Raw genomic sequence first — 19,579 nt, 5'->3', positions numbered from 1 at the left:
TCTCTGGACTGCCTTAGTTAACATATCAGACGCAATGTTTTTTGCCGCAGAAGTCAGATGGGGTTTAACAACGGAAACCCCTTTCTTTAAGAAAGGCACAACAAACCTGAACAATTTAGAAAAAATTGATCCAATTCCACGTCCTTACATCACAGGTGCTCCGTGAAATCCTGCTAGACCTCCGCCGACCCTGATCCGTTTTAATTTCTATATGAATGTTTTCTATATGGTTTTTCGCCACTGGTATGTACTGCGGCGGATTAAATGATTGACTGATCAGGTCGCCATACATCCCCTCGGTTTTAAGTAAACGAAGTAGGGGAGCATAGGCGTCCCCCACCACTTGATGTTGTACAATGTCACTGTATAAATACAAATGATATAATCCACCTTTGATGTCATCAGGATAGGGAGAGAGGATCGGACCCGGTCCCACTTGTAACCAATCACCCTCTTTTAAATCGAGCAAGTAAGAGACCGGGGGAGTGAAACACACAGCGTAACGTCCACTCCCTACCCATTTAAATCTTCTTTTGATCTCGTTATATGACAGTCGAATCTCAGTACCCTGTAATTTAAAACGAGCGTTTAACTCCTGCATGATTGTGTTTTTATCTTCATACACACCATCTTCAAATGGCACAGTACGTAGATTTAAATATTCATAGTGGGGTGTGGGCGCGTTTTCACCGACAGCTGGTGCACCGTTTTGCCACAAGTCGACGCAGTGGAAAAATGCCTGTTCCTTCATCACTGTGTACCAACTATGTGGGTATGAGATATCCGTCACAGCTACCTCCCATTGTCCATCGAGGTCGATATGCTGAGCCAAGTCCACCCTGAAATTTGAACTAGTATTGTCTTTGAATATATCACAGCTGGCGTTGGACGGAAGTGTGATGTAAAACCCTTCAGCCATGGCGCCGGTGAAAGTGGAGGATGCTGGGAGTTGTAGTACTTTCTTATACATTCATAACATTGCTGGCTCTGACGTATGAGTTAAACTTTTCTGGCCAGTTTTTCCATTTGACCAGATACTGTTTTAGGCCTCTAATTTTATGCTCACCCAATATTTTCTCTATGTGGAAGACTTTATCTCCTGTTACATTAACTTTTTGTATCTCGGCCTCGTAAAAACTCCCCTCAATCGGCTCCCCCTGATAATCCTTCAGCTTGTAAACCGGTGGAATGCGTGGAATGCATTCGTCTACAATGAAAAGTTCTTGTGTGTAACTCTGTGTAAATTTCTTCTCAAACACACCACGTAGTTTGGATATTCGGACGTCACCCTTACGAAAGTTCATTTTAAATTTGTTTTTATAACGTAAAGGGAATGATCCGTAAAGGTTTTGAAATACTTGTAATGTATTCTCAGGCGTCACATTCATAGGCGTCATTTTTATACTGCTATGATAAGCGTTGTTGTAGCTTGAAACCACATCCTGGATGATGTCAACGTACCTCAGAGTGTTTTCGGCGGTAAAATATCTATATAGCTTTGTCTTCAGCGTTCGGTTGAACCTTTCAACTACGCAAGCTTTCATATCGCTTGCTGTGCTAAATAGTTTGATATTATGTTTTTCCATAAGCATTTCAAAACTCTTATTGAGAAACTCTCGGCCTCGGTCTGTTTGTAGAAGACGCGGAAGTCCGCTGTCTTTCAAAATGGATGCAAAAGCCTTTGTCACATCACCCGCTGTTTTTCTCTTTGAAGGTTGTACATATGCTTTTTTGGAAAACACGTCAATATCCGTGAGTAGATAATTATACCTGTCATCGTAAGATGAAACTGCCTGCATATCACAAAGGTCACCTTGAAATTGAATGAGGGGTCTTGAGACAAAAACCTTGTTTCTTTGGAAACTTATTCTAGCTGGCTTGTGTAATGTATATACGTCTTCAGAAGAGAGGAAATCTCTGATTTTTTTACCGGTTTCTTCTTCTACCGCTTTCTGTAGGCGTCTCACTCGCAGGGTGTGCAGGGTCGAAATATATTTTTCTCATTAAGGATTTGAGTTTACGAGACATCTTTACACTTACGTTTTAATTTTACAAACTAAAGCTAAAGTAAGACTTTCATGTTTTATAATTCATAAAAAAACAATACAAAAAAAACAAATAAACAAAAAAAAAGAATTTAGAAAACTCATGTTAGTGTAAGCATAAAGTTTTTTATTTGTTATATCACAAAACATTCTTATTGCTTCAGTTAGCATCAACTTGGTTTTTGATCACTTTTAAAGCATGAATAAACACACCACAACCGTTTTTACATAAGATGCTGGAATGCAGTTTTTTCAACTCAACCAGCACATCAACGGTTTGCATATTTTTTACAAGACAGGTCATTGTGTCAACAAATAATGTGTTTAAGGTAAACAGATGAAACAAAGTGATTTCATTCTCGGGGAATTCATCCACAACTTTACAAAATGCAACTCCTGAGTTTTCCACAGCTGATTCAACTAGGCTGCTCCAAGGATGGTTTTTAGAACTTTCTCTCACTTGGCACAATACTTTTTCAAACACACATACTTCTTTCTCACACACAAAACTACTGCTTTTATACAAGGCAACATCACCAACACTCTTCTCAATTGATTTGATTATCAACTTGGATAACTCAACGACAACCAGGTACTCGCCGATAGCCACAGATAATTTTCTAAAGTAATTACCCATTTTCAGCTTTGCCAGATTGCTACAGCTTCGTCAATTTTGGTTAGTTTCTCCAGATCGTCCCCCACTAACCCCTCGTTTATCTCATCGATCTCGTTGATTATATTCGGCTTTTGTTTCCACTCATACAAGAAAGTTTCAATCACCCCTTGAATTTTACTCTCTGACGCATGTAGGCCGTAGGAATCCAGAAGTCGGAGCACAGCGGGGATTAATTTCACGTTCCACAGCCTTTTCTTCACCTCGTCAAAGTGGGTCCAAAGGAAATGTTCCGGGATCCCCCAGAGACACTCATGTTGAGTCTGACTCAGGTGGTCTATGACACAGCCGTAGCAGATATCTTTCTGGTGTGTGTACAGAGTTATTTGCAGCAAACGACTGACCAATGCCTTTACGACGTCCAGCAATAAACTCGATAATAATCCATCTGTGACGTCAGAGCCACTCTCCTCAGCCGGCGAGGCCTCGGGTGGGGGCGAGGAATGCTGGGCTGATTCAGACGCATCTGAAGGAGTAGGAAATAACGTTGAGTTAAGTAACTCTTTGTAGGTACCGCAGTGTCTGCACTGTGTGGAAGTACAGCTGGTCCAATCCACGGGCCATGAATTCGGGTAGTAGGCAGCTCCGGTAAGGGGGCGCACCCGGTACACTCCCCACAATCACACACCGGGGACGGTAGTGGTGACGGCGTTGCTGACGACGTCGGTGACAAACTCACAGTTGAGGGGTCCTCATCTTCTATCTCAAAGACTTGAGTTGGCTCTATGGGTGAGTAGTTGAACAATGTTGGCATGCTTTCTTCCCAGGTCATGTTTTTTTTCTTTGGGGGAAAATAACACAATAGGGATACATCAACTCAGCCCTCAACGTTAAAATCACATCTCTACAAGCAGTTTTGTTAAGTTTTAATAAATAATTACAATTTAGCTTAAGTTTTATACAACAAATTAGCTTTATTTTAGCACAAAGTAAAGAAACTTACCGTTTTTCAGAGTCAACGCTGTCTTAAAATGGCGATACTTGCTGAGGCACGACCGGTCTGTAATGGCGATGGCGGCGTCTCGAACACTGTGCAACTTAAATGCTAGTTTTTCCGCGGGGTGGGTGGTGACGTTTTCTGATTGGCTAGGAGGGTGGTTGTACCGCCCCTCATGTGATCAGATCCACCAATTGCAAGACCCAGTGGGCGTAACGCTTGATGCAAATGTGTGTGTGTGTGTGTGGCACCGTTCTCACGGATTACCAGGCAATCTTGAACTTCTAAGTTATTCCTTTGTATATTATCCCTGTCTTAGACGGGTCTGACGGCTGTCTGAAAGTCAATAAAAGGTCATCTAGACGTGGTGAAAGGTCATCTAGACGCCATTACAGTGACATCATTATACCCTTATTGGAAAGGGGGTGGGGGGGGGTGTCCGTGGGAAAGCAAGTTCACAGTGACCTTTGACCTTAAGATCATCAATCATAATTAAACAATAAATCCTGACAGGAAGTGGTCAGGAGTATCTCTCTCACACTAAATGTGCAACGTTATGTATTATTTGTTATTTAGTTTCTTTCTGTTTCTTTCAGTTACAAGATAAAGATAGAAATATAATAGAGATCAATGTACTCCTCAGTTCACTACAACTCCAGTAAAAACAAGAAAAACAAGTCTTGTATGGAGTCTTGTATTTTTGTTAGCTGGATGTCTAGATACACAAAGTTCACGTGTTGTGAGGACAAATGATATACTTAAAAATCCCAACAGCTCTGAAACAAAATGTTATATAGTATATTGAATTATTATTTAATTATAATAAACTGATGGAACCAAGACCATTATTTTAATTATTATTGTTTATTTGATGCTGTGGTCATTTTATTCTTTTGTTCAACTGTATTTTTGCTTCTAAAATGTAATCAAGCTGGCGGTTTTGGAAAAAACATAATAATATTATAAAATTAATAGAATTTAAAATTCAAAGAGCATTTAGTGACTATTCAGTTGATTCTTGTATTTAAAACAAACACAATATGTAAAATATAGTATAGAGTATTTTCCAGTGTTTACACACAGTATTTAATAAATTCTTTAAAATTACAAGTAGAGTATGATGAATAATTATAATCCACAGAGACCTCCCACAATTAAAAATAAATAAGTGTAGATGCTTTAAAAAAAAGTTTTTTAAATACTTTCTAGTAAACGTCTGTTTGATTTGATCTATTTCTGTCAGTAAATGTAAATAAAACCATTAAAGTTTTAAAATTAAAAATAAATAATCTCTGTAAATTGTCCTTTTAAATGTGACTCACCTGAAGACACTGTGACTTCAGTCCCGTTCCCCCAGAAGTCAAACGCGTCACCGTGATACAGCTTCATTCACTGTCTGAACAAAATCCAACAGCACCAAGAAAAACCTGAAAACCTCCAGTAAATACACCAAAGTCCAACAAACCAAAGTGTGGAGCAACAGTTTCCTGCAAACAAAGGTTTAGTGTGATCAGTGTTGAATCAGTTGGTGATTTTCTGTCAGTGCATCGTTACTGTAAACTGCTGTGGAACCAACAGTTCATTATTATTCTGCTCATTAAACACAGGAAACGCAGCAGGTCCATCAGATTCCAGGGAGAAATGTTTGTCCTGTCCTTGTTTTCATCAGAAGAAGCAACGAGTGTCTGAGTCCTGCTGATGTGTTTTTGTACTGATGTTCAGCACAGTGACCCCCCAATCCAAGTTCTCACAGTGAGAAACAGGAAAACAAAAACCAAACCCTGTTTGCTGCAGAGCAGAGAAACACGAGAGTGTTGGCGGCCCTGGACTGGCCTTCTCTGAATCATGGAGATTTAATTTACAACAAAATCCTCTTTCATGTCAGAGTGAAACCAGATCTCTACAGTAAAATTTCAAAGAATTAAAAACCATCAAAATATCATTTATTCAACTTTAAAAACTTCAAACAAACTAATGATGGTTGTTTCGATCGTTGGCTACAAGTTTCTCTCAATGCTCTAAAATGAATGTTAAAGACCCCCTCACCTTTCCTGCTGCCACAGCACCTGATGCTCCTCCTGCAGGTTGGGAGTCCACCGTGAGGACTCCCAACCTGACAGAGCAGATAGTGGGAGAGAGAGTGAGGTTTACTGCAGCACTGTAATAAACCAAAGGTGGAGCCGAGCTGGAAGGTAATCCACACTCCAACCATCACCTGTGCTCACGACTTCTGGTTTGTGACTGAAATAACAAGACGGCAAATTCAAGGAGCTGATGTGATTGGCCATTAATGACCCCCTCCCTGACTGCTCCTGCTCATAAAGCCCGGTTCTAATGTTCCACCTGAAACACTGCTGATCACGAAGATTTCAGAAAGAACGTTTTCTGGTTTCAGGGTTAGGAGGCCACTTTCTTTCATGTCCTTTAGATCAGGTCAGTGGACACGTTCTGGATCTGTATTTTCCTTCTCCACCCTGTATTTTGACATGTGCTGGTCTAGAGTTTAACAGTGGGCTGTTGTGGTTCAGTTGGTGGCCTCGTCATGGAGTTTTCCTTCTTGGATTTGATGTTTCTTATGTGTTTCAGGTCTTAAAGGTTTTAATACAGTAGGTCAAAATGAAAACATAAAGTCACACAGGTGAAGTGTTTGTGCTGAAAAATGATGTTGACAGTTTTTAAGGTGAAATTTAAACTAAACTACTTCAGTACTTTACTTAATCCAGGTAATAACCTACCTGGAGAACAGAATGGTGGACCTGGACTAGTATTCCAGGATGAACGAGGTGAAGGCTGACTCCACAGAGCAACAGGTGGTCGCCTTTCTGGAGTCCAAGGGGATTCAGCTGGACTGTAACAGCATAGAGGTAGGCCACCTCCTGCCCAGGATAAACCAGCAGCTATTATGAGGTTTGTAAACTGAAAACATAAGACTGCTCTGTTAAACAAGGAGGAAACTTAAAGGTTCAAAAGTCTTCATCAACGAGCACCTCAGCAAACACAACGCTGACTTAGCAAAGAAACAGAGGAAAATCCAACACACCTGGACGACAAACTGGAAAATATTCATCAAAGTCAACGACTCACCTGAAGAGGTTAAAGTACTGATCATCAGAAATATGGAGGAACTGGAGACGAACCAGTGATCAACAAAAACTGGATTGTAAGGAAACAAACAAATACACACAAACCTCTGACACACTGAAAGAACTCTTTGATCCACATGAGGAGACATTAAGGACGTAAGTCAGAAGAACAATGATCAACAGGAACTGAAAATATTTGAATACAATGACAACAACCTACAAGATCTGGAACACGGCATAGACCTGGACAGTAACTTCTTCTCCACCATCAACAATAACTGTAGCTACTACACCGATGATCAGTGAAACCAGAACATTAAATCAAGAGGCAAATGATCAATGATCCACTTCAATAGTCAAAGCTTGTATGAAAACTTCAATAACATTAAGGATTATTTACACAAATCCTCACAAACATTCAACATTATATCTGTATCTGAAACATGGCTTCACTTAGAAAAAGGGAAATGATTTGGAGCTGGATGGTTCTGAACTCTGATATAATAACAGGAAAAATAAAGGAGGAGGAGGAGTAGACATATATGTGGATAAAACTCTGAACTTTAAAGTACTGGAAAGTACGACTGCTGTGGTGGATAATTTACTAGAATGTATGACAATAGAAATCAACATGGACATAAATAAAAACGTTATTGTCAGTTCATAAATAGAACATCAGGTTCAAAAACGGAAGAGTCAGGACAGAGGACATTAACACACTAAAGAATGACCGACTGGTTCAGAGCTGGGACACAGTATATCAAGAAAAAGACATTAACAAGACACATGAAACATTCTTAAATATTTTTAAATCCTTATATGATAAAAATCTACTGATTTCAATGACACTGATATGACATTTGTAAAAACGGTCATTGACAGCATTTTAAAACCATTAACATACATATGTAACTTATCATTACAAACTGTTACAGTTCCTCTTTCTGCCCTGGTCTGTGGGTTTTGTTTTGTTTTTGTTCGGTTTTTGTTCTCTCCTGCCACACACCCATATATGGACTTCCTCTTCCTCCACTCTCACTCACCGGACTAATTGACTCACTCATTTCACCTGGTCATCCCTCCATTTTATAAGCACCCCTCAGTCCTCAGTTCGGTGCTGGTTTGTTGACTTTCACACATCACTCACACTGACATCATACATGCTGTTCATCCCATTCTCTCTGGTTAGTTCGTTCGTTCATGTCATTCACCCTGACTTTCACACATTGACTTCACTTCTGTCATTCATGCTGCACTACTCCTCCTAAATCTGATCAGTTTGTTTGTTCGTTTGTCCGTGAGGCACCTGTCTGTTTTTGTTAATCAGTTTGAATTGTTTGGTCTGTGTTCATGCAGTGTTTTTTTTGTTGATACTTTGTCCTGTTAGTTTTGTATGTTTTGTTCTCGTTTTCCTGCCCTCGGCAGTGATTTTCGTTTGTCACTTTGTATTTCTTTTAGTGAGTTGTAGTTTGTATTTTTGTCTAGTGGTTTATTAGTTGGTACTTTGTATGTTTTGTTGGTTCGTCTGTTGCCTGTGTTCCCGCAGCGTTTTGTGTTGATACTTTGTTGGTTTGTGTAGTTTCCCGTGTCCCCTGCCCTTCTTTTGTTGTTAATAAATATACTTTTGTTTGTACCCGTTTGGTCCCCGTCGGTCCCTGTTTGTTGGTTCGTAACACAAACAGGTTTATTTCAAAACTAAATGAAAATTACTGAAGTTCTACCTTTGTACAAAACTGGGAGCAAACACCACTTCACAAACTACAGACCTGTCTCTTCACTTCCATAATTTTCCAAAATCCAGAAAAACTTTTGAACAATAGGAAAAGCTCCAGTTACTCACTGACAGTCAATATGGATTCAGAACAAACTGAATTGAAAAGGACTGAAAACTGGGACAGGTTCTGTTAGGTAGTGACTCCACTCCTGGTCAGTATCACTAAAATGTCAAGTCACTTCAAATCGTCACCATTTCAGGAGATCTGACTTTAGTTGGACTCATTTAACTCCAAATAAAGATGATTGGAGAACAAAAGTCAGGAAACTTTCCTTCATGAAATTCATGGACGTGTTTGACTTGAATCTTTGGTCTTGTTGGGTCATTTGTGCTGACGTCACTATGAACAGCAGCACTGATGTCTAATAATGTCAGTGGATCAAAAAGAGAAAGAGAGAAAAGACAGAACAAGACTTCAGAACAAGTCCTCAACATCTGGATCCTGGAATAATCGGAGCTTCATCTTTAAAGGACTGGAAGAGGAACAAGTTTACAAGGAATCATTTAGAACTGGTTCAAGAAGAAACTGATTGAATCCATGAATCTGAAAACGTGTGTGTGAGTGAAAGAGACAGACATGTAGAGACTGAACTATCTGTTCAACAGAGACGACGTTTCTCTGACAGGACGACACTCTCAGTACTACACTGAACACAGAGACACTGAGGAACCAGGAGACCAGAACCTAAACCCAGGATAAAGAGGTTCAGTGAATGTGGTGTTGAAGGTGTGGAGGTGGATCAGTTTGTCAGAGGAGACTCTGTAGATGGACAGAGTCCCAGCAGGACAGTCCACATACACTGATACTCTGCTAGAGACAGAGTAACCATGATCGGGGCAGATCATACTCCAGGACTGATCATTGTATCCAAACCAACAGTCATTAACGTTTCCTCTCCTTCCGATTCCTCTGTAACTCACTGATATAGAAATTATTCCGCTCCACTCGACCTCCCAGTAACAGCGACCAGTCAGAACATTACTGCACAGCAGCTGACGACACCAATAATCAAATCTGTCTGGATGATCAGGATATGACTGATCCTCCTTCACATGTGTCACCTTCCTGTTGTTGTCAGACAGTCGTAGTCTTCTGTTCACTGTGTTTGTGTCGATGGTGAGTTGACAGAAATCTGATGGAGAGAACAAGACACAATCCAGCTGCAGTTATTAATCTATCATCAGTTTGATGAGGACTCATGACATCAGGGATTTGAATGAGTGATGTGACCGTTTGAAGATGGTTGAATGTTGCTGCTTTGTTTTCATCAGTCTCATTAAAAACACACTTACACTTCCTCAGACCTGGTCTCAACCATCGGACTCCACCAGGCTCCACCCTGAAAGTAGGAGGGGGGTCAGAGCAGCACATTCTCTTTCAGCATGCACACATGGACATTACATGGCTCTCATACACACAGTGTGTTCTGGTTCTGTTCTAATGGAGGCTTGTATGTAGGGATGGACATTCAACAAACAACTAAGGAATTGGAGTCCTTATCTTGGAATTCTACGGAGCAGGGAGGTGACATGGAGGAAAGATTTCAATTCTCTAGTTCACAGCAGTTTTGGTGTCAGACACCTGCTTTCAGTCTCACTCTATCACCAGACAAACGAATGTGACACCACAGGAAGCAGGAAACTGGAGAGCAAAGTCCAAGAGGCTCAACTCCACATACATGGACTATGTATGTGTGTTTTCCTCTCTCTAATGTCTGTGGGCTGATCTCAGCTGTGCTTCACACATTGTCCTGTGTTCAGAGGAAGTCTAGTTCACCTACAGCTACTGGATATTGATCATTACACACAGACTTTGTGGCTTTGATTTGGTGTCAGATTTGTTGGAGCAGACAGAGACAGAAAGTGAAAAAAGGAGTTTGAGGAGAAAAACATTCAATCACAAACTAATTCTTCAACTGGGAACAACAAGGAGTTTTTCCTCTTTGACAGATTGTAATGATGAAATGAACATGTTCTAGTTCTGATTTACTGTCTCCTATATATGACACAAGATCTCATCATGACAAGATCAGGATCTCAGGAAGGTGAAGATGATTCAATCATCACTATTTGAGGAGACAGAGACATGATGCTGTGACCTGATTCAATCCTCTGATATTCGTTCATTGTCATTCTGTGAATAAAAACTCTACCTATAAGGTGGATGAATTTCCTGCTCAGTTCACAGAATCTAATGTAACACCTGATTTCATCATGAGGAGATTTGTTCACAAAGTCAGAATGAGACACTGAAGTCAGAATTACAGGAGCTCCCCTCTTTTCTTTGCTGAATGTAAAGTGCTTCAGTGAAGATTTGTCATCAGCTGAGAGGAAATGTTTCCAGCACAAAACTACTTTCTGCTGCAGTGTTCATCAACACGACTCCACAGTGAGACACAAACTGATGCTGACACATTTTTCTTCCTTTCATGGCAAAGAGGTTTGTTTTACTCATCTAAACAAACAGAGTCATTAATCATTAACATCCCTACTTCCCCCTCCATCAGACATTGTCTGTGGCTACAGCAGGCCTCTCCATACCTGAGAGTGTCCAGTCTCCATTGTAGATCCTCCAGTCCAGCAGACAGCAGCTTCACTCCTGAGTCTCCTGGATGATTGTAGGTCAGGTCCAGTTCTCTCAGATGGGAGGGGTTGGAGCTCAGAGCTGAGGCCAGAGAAGCACAGCCTTTCACTGTGATCAGACAACCTGACAGTCTGCAGACACACAAAACAATACACAGAAGACGTGGTGCTTTTTTTTTTGGACAGCCCAACATCACAACTATTATTATTCGATGCACAATTAGTCACATAAAGTGAAAAGAAAAAGGAAGGAACAATTTCCTGTTTTGCATCAGTTGTTCATCAAATGTAATCTGATCTTCACCAAAGTCACTAATAGAAACAAATACAATATAAGAGTCCTGATCTTTCATGTCTTTATTGAATACAACCATTAAACATACAGAGTGATGGTGGAAAAAGTCAGTGTAACACTGTCTGATGTCACAACGTCAACTATAGTCAGGTGTTAGCAAACCTGGAGTTTGGTTTAGAGCTACATGTCTGTTCAATAAAGACATGAAAGATCATGCATGTTTTTTTTTTTTTAATATGTAACACTTCCTTCACCCTCTAATAAAAGGACAGTGCCCTGAGCTCATAAAGTTTACTTCCCCAAGTTGATTTATGAACTGCTTTTAATTTAAGCAATAACAGAATGAAATCAGTTGGTAAAATGCTCCCATTGCTCCTTATAAGTTGTCTACTGTTCTGTCTCAACCTATAAAACAAATCACAAAAACAACTATGTCACCAAATTCTAGCCAAATGTATTATTTACAAGAGAAAATAAATAGTACTAATAAAAAGTACTTTTGTTGAGCCAAATAAAATATCACCAGATTGCTGTCACATAATTCACTGATACAGGTTCTGTGTTCAACCTTTGAATATATGTGTCCAACCCTTTAATTATCTGTGTTCAATACTTAATATATCCCACAGCTAAAAAACACACTAACAAAAATCTGTATTAAAATAAATTCTCTCTTGTTGCCAGAGGAGCTGTCAGACTTTCTCCTGGTCACTTAGAGCGATATCTCGAAAAGTCTCCTCTCAGGCTATCTGCTTGTTAGCTCGACATGCTAATCAAACAGTGCCGACCTTGTCGTTGTTTTGTCAGTGTAGTTTAAAACGGCTACTTAACGTACTGTAGTCCACTGTGCTGTAGCTGGTTCAACAACAGGACTAACAGGAACAATATTCAATGTAAAAACTGTATTTTCCTTCTTAATGTCTCTGTTTCTCTGTTTACATTTTTCTTTTCTGCCACCTCTCTAACTGGCGCCCATTAACCAATCACACTACAGAACCAGTGTCATGACACGTCAATCACAATAACAGAACTAAACCTCATTGGTTTATCAAAGCACATTGTACATATGTGGGCAGATTGCCCACAACACATGATCCATTCTGCCTTTCTATCCCTTGTGAAACTACAGGTTGCTGAATAAACCTGCTGTTACCAAAATCTAGAGCAGCTCCGAGTGGTCATTCAAAAAAGGAAAAGGAATGAGACAGAAGACATGATACCATAGGTCACACATAGCACACTGCAACCAAACTACAATACATACATAAATCCCAATGTAAATTATTTCTATTGACCTAAACACCAAATGAAGAAATAAAGAAACTGAAACATCTGTAACAGTTTAACAAAACTAAAGAACTGGTTATACATAATTTCCTAAATGTAACAAGTATTGTTATTTAGGAGCCTAAGGTATTATTCTAGGGCAGTGGTCCCCATTCTTTTTTGCACAGGCATAGGAACTGGTATTTTCTAAATACATAGGGGTTTTGTAGTTTAGAAGCAGTTTTAAAGGCTTCATTGCCTCATTAAAGACCTGGTCGCCGATTGTCGCTTATTATGCAGAGCGGGCTTGGTGGGTGGGAGCAATCTGTCGCAATAAATCCATATTTCAAGTAGAACTACAGGTACTATCTGTTAAAAGCAGCTTTCTTTTTCTTTGAAGGCGTAGGCTCTTCTACTCTCTCTTCATTGGCTCTTTGACACTGCGCAAAGAAACTTTCGAAATTGTTTGTTTTTTGTTCATTTTCTTAGTTTGGGGGTTTCAGTTTAGCCATAATGTCTGATGTCTAACTGGCCGAAGGGGCCAGAAGGTAGAGGATGTTGGTAAGACAGGTGACCGAGGCATCAAGGGCGAGTCATAGACAGATGTGGAAAAGAGAATCAGGTAGTTTTCCAAAATAAAACAAGCTAACTCAGCTAATAAATAAAACTGAAATAATGTAAGTTATGTATTCTTTCTGTGTGGCCCAGTATCAATTGACCCACCCTGATCTAGGAGTTACATATAGTTTAGTTATAACATTTGATATTTTGTATCTGTGGCATTCAGGTCACATAGAATGACTAATTTATGTACAAAATCAGAAAATTATGAAAAGTGACCACTTTTTTGCCACTAACTTTCACAACAACATTAACAGGAAAACTAAAATCATCATGTAGACAACTTCTCTGAGTATAAAAATATGCTATATATATATGTATGTAAAAATACTAACCAGAATCTTCTTCTTCTTCTTAAATTTGAAAGTTTAGTCTACTCTCATGTCAGCAGTTTTGGAGTTTTGAAATATCTCCAATGAACCTTATAGACACAAAGTCTCTGGATCTAGAAAATCCTACTGCATTAAAATGGACTTAAGATAATGAATCTTAACCTGAGAGTTTTCAGTTTACAGTGTGGATTCTCCAGTCCAGCAGACAGAAGCTTCACTCCTGAATCCTGCAGGTTGTTGTTACTCAGGTCCAGTTCTCTCAGACTAGAGGACTGGGAGCTGAGAACTGAGGACAGAGCTTCACAGCTTCTCTCTGAGAGGTTACAGCTACTCAGTCTGAAAAACAGTGATGTATAACATTTGTGTTAACCTGTGTTCAATTATCAAGTTTAATGTTGACTATAAAATAAAATAAAATATAATATAATCAGACTGGAAAATGTAAAAAAACTGTGTATAATAAAATAAACTGCTGATGGGAAACTTCTGCAAGTCAAAAATCCTGACATTAAGTTTAAATTTAAACAGTTCTCTCTCCCTTATTTAACTTGGAGGTTTCTAGTTCACAATGTGAATTCTCTGGTCAAGACTTTAATGGTTCAACTATCCACATACTTACAAAGCTTTTTTAGCAGCTTTCACCACTGGCAGCAGCCTCAGAAGAACCTCCTCTGAAGCAGAGTATTTCTTCAGGTCAAACACATCCAGATCTTTTTCTGATGACAGTAAGATGAAGACCAGAGCTGACCACTGAGCAGGAGATAGTTTATCTATTGAGAGACTCCCTGAGTCCAGGTACTGTTGGATCTCCTCCACTAGAGAACAATCATTCAGTTCATTCAGACAGTGGAACAGGTTGATGCTTTTCTCTGCTGAGGGAGTCTCTTTGATCTTCTTCTTGATGTACTGGACTGTTTTCTCATTGTTCTGTGAATTATTTCCTTTCCTTGTCTGCAGACCTCGTAGGAGAGTCCGATTGGTCTGCAGTGAAAGACCGAGCAGAAAGCGGAGAAACAAGTCCAGGTGTCCATTTGGACTCTGTACGGCCTTGTCCACAGCACACTGATAGAAAGGTTTTCGTTCAGGTCTAAACCGTTTGGACCATATAGACGTTGACTGATCTTCAGACAGCAGATTGACTCCAGAGTTGATAAAGATCAGATGGACATGAAGAGCAGCCAGAAACTCCTGAACACTCAGATGGACGAAGCAGAACACCTTGTCCTGGTACAGTCCTCTCTCCTCTTTAAAGATCTGTGTGAACACTCCTGAGTACACTGAGGCTGCTCTGATATCGATGCCACACTCTGTAAGGTCTGATTCATAGAAGATCAGGTTTCCTTTCTGCAGCTGCTCAAAAGCCAGTTTTCCCAGAGACTTGATCATCTTCCTGCTCTCTGGACTCCAGTGTGGATCTGTCTCAGCTCCTCCATCATACTTGATGTTCTTCACTTTGGACTGAACCACCAGGAAGTGGATGTACATCTCAGTCAGGGTCTTGGGCAGCTCTCCTCCCTCTCTGGTTTTCAACACATCCTCCAGAACTGTTGCAGTGATCCAGCAGAAGACTGGGATGTGACACATGATGTGGAGGCTTCGTGATGTCTTGATGTGGGAGATGATTCTTCTGGCCTGCTCCTCATCTCTGAACCTCTTCCTGAAGTACTCCTCCTTCTGGGGGTCAGTGAACCCTCTGACCTCTGTCACCATGTCAACACACTCAGGAGGGATCTGATTGGCTGCTGCAGGTCGTGTGGTTATCCAGAGGCGAGCAGAGGGAAGCAGGTTCCCCCTGATCAGGTTTGTCAGCAGCACATCCACTGAGGTGGACTCTGTAACATCAGTCAGGATCTGATTGTTGTGGAAGTCCAGAGGAAGTCGACACTCATCCAGACCGTCCAAGATGAACACAACCTGGAACTCTTCAAACCTGCAGATTCCTGCTTCTTTGGTTTCAGTAAAGAAGTGATGAACAAGTTCCACCAAGCTGAACTTTTTCTCTTTCAGCACATTCAGCTCTCTGAAAGTCAATGGAAATGTGAACTGTATGTCCTGGTTGGCTTTGTCTTCAGCCCAGTCCAGAGTGAACTTCTGTGTTAAGACTGTTTTCCCAATGCCAGCCACTCCCTTTGTCATCACTGTTCTGATTGGTTCCCCTCTTCCAGGTGAGCCTTTAAAGATGTCTTCTTGTCTGATGGTTGTTTCTGGTCTGTGTGGTTTCCTGGATGCTGTTTCAATCTGTCTGACCTCATGTTCTTCATTGACCTCTCCAGTCCCCCCCTCTGTGATGTAGAGCTCTGTGTAGATCTGCTTCAGAAGGGTTGGGTTTCCTGCTTTAGCAATCGCCTCAAACACACACTGGAACTTCTTCTTCAGATTAGATTTAAGTTCACGCTGACAAACTGCAGCTGAAGTTCCTGAATGAAACCACAAAAACATAATCAATATATACTTTGACAGTTTCATGACCCTAAATGATTCACATTTCAACATATTAACACTCCACATCTTCAGCTCTCAGTAAACGTCTCATTTGTCCATGATGTTAAATGTTTAGAGAAATCCTCTTACTGCTCTGCAGACAGTCAGCCAGCTCCTCCTGCTTCATTATCCTCAGGAAGTTCAGTGTGATCTTCAGAAATGCCTCTCTACTGCTCCTCCTCTGCTCTTCATCCCCACCATCCAACACCTCCTCATCCTCCCTCTGACTCTCTAAGCATTGTGGGTAATCTGGACTCAGAACCTTCTGGATCTTCTTCAGCTCGTTCTTCACAAAAGTGACAATGTTCTCCTCCAGCAGCTGGAACAGAAACTATATGAATGACACAATCCAACTCAAATCATGGAGCCAAACATCAGATCCATGTTGGACAGACTGACAATCCACTGGTCTAAAAAGTGCAGCATGGAGATTATTGGGAACACAACAGATGGAAAAGTAGTAGTTGGACATGTACAGACCAGAAGTATGGAGTCGAGCTGTGTTGGATGCTGCTGGGCAGACTGACCACTGGGAACCTCTGAGCTCTCCTGGTCCACTCTGTGGAGGAATCATCAAGAATGAGCTCACAGTATGTCTGTCCACACAGAGACACACACAAGGTAAAGGTCCATGAAGAGAGATTTGATGTGAACAGTGAATCAGAGACTCCCTGTAGTGGTGAAGCTTTACTGTCACCAGTCACTTTGGTTTAGTCTCAGCAGCTCTGAACAACAGATATCTCTGCCTCCCTCACTGAACAATGCTCAAGTGTTGGAACAAGGCATCTAGAGACAGAGTCTGCTTGGATCACACTGGTTGTACTGGGCAGCTCCCAGTCTGAATATGTTGAACTGTGTGAGTATGAGGCAGAGTGCTGCTGCTCACACAATTCACTTTGACTAATTCACATTTGAACAACTTCATTCATTCATTAGTTGGTGGATCCTAAATTAATCTTCAAACGTCAGCTCTCGTACTGACACTGGGGACAAACAGTCCTCTACACTGACTTCAACAACATTACAACTAAAGTCTTCCAACAGGAAGTGAAGAAGAGATTTGATACATGAGTGTTTGCTGGAAGAATAGTGAAGAAAGCTTCTCCTTCAAATCAACAGTTCAAACAGAAATCAACTTACTCACATCAGAAATATCCAGAAATCCAAAGAACACAACAATTTATCGTCAGAGAAAGTTTACATCATATTGTTCAGACTGATTTCAAACTCACAACAACTTACTCTGTGTCTGATGAAGGTTGCTGTTTAAAATTAATAGGAGGTTCCTTTGACAGGTCGCTCTTGAAGGACACACAGCTGAGTTCAGGTCCTGGTCCAGGAGATTCTGGTCTTTGATGGGACCTGATAGAAAAACAACTTTGGTGACGCTCACATATTCAGTCAAAGTTTCCTTCATAAATGACAAACAGAATCAGAAGAATAGTAAAAATGTCCTGATGAAATATTCAATTCTAGATGAGACTTGGAGACAGAATCAGTCCGATGGTCTCAGTCATCTCACCTCTGAGCTTTGGTCTGGCTCTCATGGTCCCCACACAGAGTGGTTTTAGAGGGAGGGACTCCCTCCTCTCTGTCCTCACACTGATCCATGCTGCTGAATCCACATCCACATCAGCTCACACACACTTTCTCCCTTCATGTGGAGAGGAAACACAAATCATTGATGTGCAGTGACAACTGAAATCCTCCTTTCCATCATTTCTCCTGGACAAAGATCAGCTGCTCCTCCACTGATTGGCTCTTTTGGCTCTCTATTCAGTGTCACTTGAATGCAGTCAGACAGCAGTGGGAGGCAGAGGAAGCTGCCATCAGCTGCTCCACTTCTACTATCACACTTCTAACCACCATTAAGAGGAAGTGAAAAAAGTTTTCTAAAAGACACGACAATAACAAGTTCATGCTACAGATACAGATAAATGGGTAAGAATATTTATAATTTAAACTAACTGAACATACATTATTTACTTTGTGACATCTCATTATATCTCTTACAGAGTTCTTATGTTTTTATGTCCATATTCAAAAATAAATGGCGTTTTCTAAGTAACATTAATGTAAAAGAAATAATAATAATAATTCATATCACATTCTCTGACATATAATCTTTACATCATAAACTTATATAACTATTTCATGTGTTTTTATCATTCTACTGTTATAACAACACTGTTTTAACAGATTGTGTCAGATTGTGCTTTAAATTAAGACAATAAAGGGACTGATAAAACACATCCACCCACTACTAAAGATATCTACAATATAATTAAATGAATATCATTCTCAACTCAAATTAAATCACAAAATATATAATTTAAGTGTTCCTTGCATTATGTATTATGTATTGAAAATATTATTTGAACTTTCCCACATATCTTGTCTATCTTTAGGATCCCGCCTGTCTCAAGGGTCATTACAGACATCCTCTTAGTCCAAACAGGGGGTCACTAACAGACGGACCGCAGTCCGGATCTGGACCCAGAAGCTGTCCCATACGGACCCGGAGCCACAGACCAAACTGAATATTTTGACTCCAAATCTTGCGGGGCACCTTAATTTTAATCGGCGCAGCTATTTCACTTATTACGTTTTTTATTTAGCGGACACGAGAACGCATTGGCCAATTGAATGCGAGTTAAGCCATCCCATGTGACTTAACTTAGCCAATCGATTCTGTGGATCACAGGCGGTAAATTTAGCCATTCATCAGTAGATGAAAGAAAGTTCGAGGTTAGAAAGGAATTAATAAAGAAAGACGGTGATAACAGACAGAGAGGAGAGATACAGACGACAGAGAGGAGAAATACAGACGACAGAGAGGAGAGAGACAGACGACAGAGAGGAGAGACACAGACGACAGAGAGGAGAGATACAGACGACAGAGAGGAGAGATACAGACGACAGAGAGGAGAGATACAGACGACAGAGAGGAGAGATACAGACGACAGAGAGGAGAAATACAGACGACAGAGAGGAGAGATACAGACGACAGAGAGGAGAGATACAGACGACAGAGAGGAGAGATACAGACGACAGAGAGGAGAGATACAGACGACAGAGAGGAGAGATACAGACGACAGAGAGGAGAGATACAGACGACAGAGAGGAGAGAGATACAGACGACAGAGAGGAGAGAGACAGACGACAGAGAGGAGAGAGACAGACGACAAAGAGGAGAGAGATACAGGCGACAGAGAGGAGAGAGATACAGACGACAGAGAGGAGAGATACAGACGACAGAGAGGAGAGATACAGACGACAGAGAGGAGAGAGAGACAGACGACAGAGAGGAGAGAGACAGACGACAGAGAGGAGAGAGACAGACGACAGAGAGGAGAGAGATACAGACGACAGAGAGGAGAGTTACAGACGACAGAGAGGAGAGATACAGACGACAGAGAGGAGAGAGACAGACGACAGAGAGGAGAGAGACAGACGACAGAGAGGAGAGAGAGACAGACGACAGAGAAG

The 19,579-nt window shown here is 40.8% G+C and overlaps 1 protein-coding gene across 1 annotated transcript; it reads right to left on the bottom strand.

The window, feature by feature from the left end:
* Nucleotides 1-2,684: 2,684 nt before the first annotated feature.
* Nucleotides 2,685-17,701, bottom strand: LOC113168191 (protein NLRC3-like). Its single transcript, XM_033326755.1, has 12 exons — nt 17,613-17,701; nt 17,333-17,452; nt 16,619-16,649; nt 16,181-16,403; nt 14,229-16,026; nt 13,772-13,945; nt 11,054-11,227; nt 9,806-9,852; nt 9,166-9,645; nt 5,702-5,768; nt 3,662-3,804; nt 2,685-3,184 (listed from the first exon to the last, which is right to left on the bottom strand). The coding sequence occupies exons 1-12, from the start codon at nt 17,699-17,701 to the stop codon at nt 2,685-2,687; spliced, it is 3,846 nt and encodes a 1,281-aa protein (XP_033182646.1).
* Nucleotides 17,702-19,579: the final 1,878 nt, after the last annotated feature.

Source organism: Anabas testudineus, chromosome 18 (genome assembly GCF_900324465.2).
Source record: "Anabas testudineus chromosome 18, fAnaTes1.2, whole genome shotgun sequence".
In the NCBI taxonomy this organism is placed as follows: domain Eukaryota; kingdom Metazoa; phylum Chordata; class Actinopteri; order Anabantiformes; family Anabantidae; genus Anabas; species Anabas testudineus.
Note: the sequence above shows the minus strand (reverse complement) of the source record. Positions and strands in the feature narration are given on the sequence as shown.